The sequence below is a fragment of the Akebia trifoliata genome, chromosome 8, assembly GCF_017979445.1.
Source record: "Akebia trifoliata isolate Shusen 1 chromosome 8, ASM1797944v1, whole genome shotgun sequence".
Taxonomy (NCBI): domain Eukaryota; kingdom Viridiplantae; phylum Streptophyta; class Magnoliopsida; order Ranunculales; family Lardizabalaceae; genus Akebia; species Akebia trifoliata.
The window spans coordinates 8,164,250-8,170,161 of NC_141382.1; the positions used below are offsets into that span (position 1 = coordinate 8,164,250).

A 5,912-nucleotide genomic window follows, 5' to 3' on the forward strand; every position below is an offset into this window, starting at 1 on the left:
GTACGCTTTTGTGGCGATTCCATGTTTCCTAACCAACGCAGTAAGCGCACCACTCTATCCTGCGCACCCTTAGAGGATGACGGACGAGGAGGAAGTGTTGAGAAAGCTGGAGGACACCACCAAGAACGCTAACTCTCTCCACTCTACAGCTTAAGCCGCTGCAAACAATTATCCAACGCAACGGTGGCGTACGTTATCTCCAGTCTCATATACAAGACTATAATGCGCCACTGGATGTGGAGACGTTCCGTGGCTTGGTTACCCATATATATCTTGCTACGATGACTATATCGATCACATCAATAAGATGGCTCATGGAGAAGATGATTCGTCGAAGGTTCTATCTGTGGATCCTCTCGTCTGCTTCTTCTAATGTTTTGTAATCATATTTGTTTAATCAATTATGGTAAATGTTCGGGCACCCTACATGCGTTAGAGGTTCAGAAACCTTTAACAATCCTTTTTTTTATTATTTATAAATATTATTATTTATTTAAATCACTTTTGATGAGGTTAGAAGGTTTTTTTTTTTTTTTTTTTTGGAATGAACTATATTTTGGTCAGTTGATCTCCTCACCCCTAAAAATTAGTCCCTTCCGAAATTTTTAACTCATATAAGACAAAACATTTCGACTATAATGTGAGTTGTCCTTATTAATTTCTGCGGCAACTTTTATAATTACTCTTAATGATTAAGAAAGGGGTTTATGACCCATACTCTTCTCCTTTCATTTATGAGTGGTGATAACAATACTCCCCCACGTGGCATATTCAATAGACTCCGTCACATGGGATGTGCCACAATCATAGATTTTATGCCTTGGGATACACAATTGCACATTCTTATATACACAATTGCATATATTTATGGGGATGTGCGATTGTGTATCCCAAGGCATAAAATCTATGGTGCTGACACACCTCATGTAACAAGTTGATTGAGTATGCCACGTGGGGTAGTCATATTATTACAATTGGTCAAAAAATTTTCTTTTTTTCTTAAGATTAAAATAATGTGAAAATGACAGAATTTTGGGATGTAAATGTTCTCATTTTTATGCTAACGTCAATAATGCCCTAAACGAATTTCGAACTATGACACCCAAGCATGGTTTTAAATCTTGACATTGAGATGACTCGTCTATTTTGTCTCAGTATTGTCCACCAATAAGACTTGCTGACAAGTCATCTCAAACTTGATGTGTTTCTCAAATAAGACGGAGGGTGCTTATTGTTGAATGAGACGACTCGAATAAATCAAACAAATCATTCGAGATGGCTTGGTCTAGTTCATGGATGAGATGAGACGTCAAAACGAGTTTTAAAACCATACACTCAAGGCACCTTACTAGCCTTCATTCTGTTCCATTTTAAGTCTAATTCTTATTTATTTGATAGGCACGGACCATCAAGACTCCAATTTTGAACTAAGATAGCCTGACTTAGGGATGTACATTTAGACAAACCCGAACCAGACTGAATCGAATTTTTGGATTTGGTCCAGGTTTGGCTAAAACCGAGACCAACCATAAAATCTCGGGTTAGGTCCGAGTTCAAGTTCCAAAAGTCAAAACTAAACCCAGATTGAACCAAAAGTTTCAGGTAGAATCGAAATTCAAATATATATTTTAAAACAAAAGTGGGTTCTAGGAGAGTTGAACGAAGGATGTGGTAGAGCCATCACATCTCACCAACTAAACAAGTTAGCATTTGTGTTTAAACTAATAAAAGTAAACATATTATAATAATTTGTGTTTTGATTAGGTCTAAACCCGATCAAGTTTGATCCACTTTTTCAGTCCTGAGTAATGGGTTTTGGGTGAAATGTACATCCCTAGCCTGACTCTACGGAACTTATATCTAAATTCTAAAGTACCCCTACTATTAGGGGTGCATAAGCGCATTGTAGTTGATTCTACCAAACACACCTCACAACTTCTAGAAGCGCTTCTAAACTCAAATGAAAAACAACTTCCTAAATATTGTTACCAAAAATTTGATGTCGCTATCACAATGTAAATTGAAGTAGTTGCACTTTGGCTGAGAACAGAGGTGAGGGAAATTGGGTGATAGTTTACTATAATAGAGCTTTCAATCATAACAAAAGAACTTCTTAAATTCATGCCAATGGGGCAGTTCTTCGAAGGCAATACATTTTGTTAGTCTGAATTCTTCCATCTTTTGCCTATCTATACACCGATGGATTCAATTTCAATGCCATCGTAAGGTGAGTGGTTGATTTTCGTTTAGGTTTTTCCTCCAAGGCCCTCAATCAATAAGATCCTTTGGTTCCTTCACGCCAGAAATGTCACAGTAACTAAAGGTGGGATTAAAGCAATGGCTGGTTCTTTCTCTGTGTCAGTACTCGGGAAGTTATTTTGGGATCGGATGCACAACAACAAATGTATTGCCAACTTCTTTGCGGCCTTACGAACCCGAATTCAATAGATGGCATTCGAGCCCCTTATGCGTCTGCCTTAGTACAGGCGTTTCATCTCCTAGAATCCAAATGGGGGCAGCTTTCTAACGATCTTGAACACAGATCTCTAAGCTCAGAAATAACTGATGTTATAATGAGAGATGCGGTCGAAGAGTTTCTTGGTGAACCACAACCAGATCCAGCGATAAGAATTCGAGCGAATTGTGAAAGTAGAGATTTTAATGGTTTCTTGGCTACGTTATGGCCGAATGTTCGGTACATTACTTGTGTTACAACTGGAATTATGCAACAATATTATCAAACACTCAAGTGCTATGCAGGGGAGATACCAATATTAGGTGGTGACTACTTTACTTCGGAGTGTTCTGTCACAATTAACTTAGATCGAATCCAACCTCCCAGCTTACCCGCTTTGTTATGCTTTCAATGGCAGCCTATTTTGAGTTCCTTCTATTTTATGATCTTGGTAGGACTAATGCCGTTGTTGAAGAAGCTGTGGACTTCTCTGGTGTAGAGGTAGGGAAGGTGTATGAAGTAGTTGTGACTACTTATAGGGGGACTCTGTCGATACCGTTTGGGCAATGTTGTTAGAGTTGTCGGTTTCTACAACTCATCTCCTCAAGTTGAGTATGTGATGAGAGCTCCGAAGGCGCCTTTTGAGGTTTAACCGAAAGAAATTTAATGTCTGCCATGGAAAGTTTTGGATTTCTTCTTAGAGATAAAGCAATGGGAGAGATCATAGAGTTCACAAGCTTCATGGATTTGTTGAAGTTAATAAAGAATGTGTGTTGTTGCAGAAAGAAAAATTGGATGGATCAGTTGTTATTTTTCTTAGGAAATGTTGTTCCTTAATTGAGGATTGCTTGGGAAGTCTTTATAAGGTGAGAAAGGAAGGGGAGGAGGTTGGACCACTAGTTCTATCAATTGTGAATTCGGGTAGTTTCGATTAGTTGTTTCATGTAGCCATGAAGAATGGAGCTGCAGCTAGTCAGTATAAGCCATTGAAAATTATCAGAAATCGAGAGATCGTAGAGTTGATGAAAGGATCTTTCAATTTAAGACCGTATCCAACAGAGAAATTATTTGTATTTTGTGTCATTGCGATAAAATATCAATTCATAAAAATTACATAAACATCACACACTAATTAAGTTTAAAAAGACGCCAAATATAACCCTTCCAAAATTTCATAGAAGAAAACTCTAAAGGTGAGGGAATTTCTCTCAAAGAATCCTTTTTGAAAAGGAACTTTGAAGTAAGGTTATAATCATCTAAAATAAAGAATTACCATGTACATTCCAAATAGAATATTTGATTTAAAAGATTGGTATGTTACAAGTAAGAGAATATTTGGGTGGCAATAGAATTTCTCATTTTTGAATCCAGGGAGGCATATCCAATTTCCATAACAATAAGGGAGGTAAATTAAACTTTACACTTTAGTTTGAACCTTGAAGTATCCATTATTCATAAGAGCTTCTATTGCCACAACAATATATTCTTAGAGCACCCTAATACATATGACACCCATAGTGAATTAATTATACACACCCAATAATTCTGTATATTTATTTATTATCAACTGCACCTACAACCCCAACACAGAACACATCCAATATATTTACTTGAGAAACCCACACTCCACACTCCACAGATCAATGTGTAGTATGAGCCGAATCCGAGTACCCGATACCCTTTCGAGAAGTCGGGAAGATCACGAACACGAGACTAGACATAAACCCGATACCGAGTGGTAAATTAAGCAACAACTGCATAGTATTACTCCCATCTCCCGCAAAGAAACACTTCTGAACATCAGAATCACTAAAAGCTAAGGAAAGAAACATCAAACAAGAGAAGAAAGCATGAACAAAATCCACAATACGTATTCTCATCTTCCCCAAGTCCCTTAATCTAATAATCTTCTCCCCATCTTCTCCAGAATCATAATTGAAAATGTAAAAGTTCTTAAAGGTAGCAATACCATAGTAAAGCTTACCATCAAATCCTACAAAACTATCTGTAAAGGAGAAGAAGAAACATGAGAGAGTGCAAAGTAAGATAAGGAAGATGGTGAGGTAGTTGTTTGAAGAATTGCAATCTCCGCGGTTTGAGAAGGAGGGTACGAGGGATTGGAAAGCAAGGACTGTGCCGCTTGGTAAGAGCTTTACGAGGTTTGCCGTGGTGCCTAGGGTCTTGTCGATAAAGAATAAGGGGATGTTTGTGGGTGCACTTATAGGTTGTGGGGGTAGAGCTTTTGATGATGGGTTTGTTTTATATAATTCTTCTTGGATTGAAGAAGTTGAAATTGAAGATAATTCAGCCATAGAAAGAGTGTTACTTATTTGTGATGGAGGATTAGGTTAAGAGATGAAAATGGTGATGGGTTTATATATGGGTTTTAAAGGAGGGGCGAAGAGTGGGAGAGTTTGGTTGGTTTTTTGGTTGGAGATTGAATGTAGGAATGTACATTCGGGTAAAAGCCCGAACCAAACCGAATTTCCAGCTTTGGTCTAGGTTTAGCTAAAACCGAGATCAACCCGAAAATTCTCGATTTGGGTTCTAGTTCCAATGGCAGAAATCAAACCCAAACCAAATCGATTGTTTTGGATAAATTTCAGGTTCAGGTTCGGGTAAACCCGAAATTCGAATTAAAAAACAGTTGAAATTTGATTTGAGTTTGGGTAGATCCAATTCAACATTAACTTATATAATTTTATAAATATAAACCTATAAGTTTATAATACATAATACATAAGTATATAAATATAAGCTTATATAAACTTATATAAATATTGTTATATCTCGAATTGAAATCTTTTCGATTTTATGAGGATATTAGGATTAAAACTAAAAGCTTCAAACTCATTGCTACTCTCGTAAGTAAATAAATTAAAATCATTATTAAAAGTAGGGGTTTGGCTAGAAGGGTTATCATCATAATTTTGAAAATCTTGATTATAAAAAATTTGAGGATTCATTATATAAAAATTAAATACTAAAATAAAAAATAATATTGGTTGATTGAGATTTTACTTGAGAAGTAGAGAAAAAAATAAAAAGGGGGAAAAGAAGAGATTACTAATAATAAGAACAAAAATTACAATCACTACACCTTAATTTCGAAATTTTTGATTTTATCACATGTCGATCATATCAATTCTCAAAATTTTCAAGTAGAAGAAATTTTTCGACTTCAAATTACAAATTTACAAATACTTGAGTGTTGAGTCTTCTTTGATGATGACTTGATCTTGATCACTTGACGAATTGATAATCTCAATTTAATGAAATTGATATCAAATCAAATTAATTGAGATCAAATCTCAATTTAATAATAGAGAGCTTGAGAGAATTACTATAAAATTGTGGCAATGGACTAAAAAATGAGAGACTTGGAGAAATTTAGAGAATTTTGAGAGTGTTGAGAGTATTAGATTATTAGAAAGATATGAGGTATTTATAAAGTTGT

At 35.9% G+C, this 5,912-nt stretch overlaps 1 protein-coding gene and 1 pseudogene across 1 annotated transcript; one reads left to right on the forward strand and one right to left on the reverse strand.

Annotated features, from left to right (window-relative positions):
• Positions 1–2,402: 2,402 nt before the first annotated feature.
• On the forward strand, positions 2,403–3,031 carry LOC147395883 (putative indole-3-acetic acid-amido synthetase GH3.6 pseudogene; annotated as a pseudogene).
• Positions 3,032–3,741: 710 nt separating this feature from the next.
• On the reverse strand, positions 3,742–4,789 carry LOC147395884 (protein DMP10-like). The gene has a single exon (XM_086451162.1). The coding sequence runs from the start codon at positions 4,765–4,767 to the stop codon at positions 4,096–4,098; it is 672 nt and encodes a 223-aa protein (XP_086307288.1). The 5' UTR covers positions 4,768–4,789; the 3' UTR covers positions 3,742–4,095.
• Positions 4,790–5,912: the final 1,123 nt, after the last annotated feature.

Coding starts and splice junctions, on each gene's coding strand:
- LOC147395884 (XM_086451162.1), bottom strand. CDS start 4,767: ATGGCTGAATTATCTTCAATTTCAACTTCTTCAATCCAAGAAGAATTA.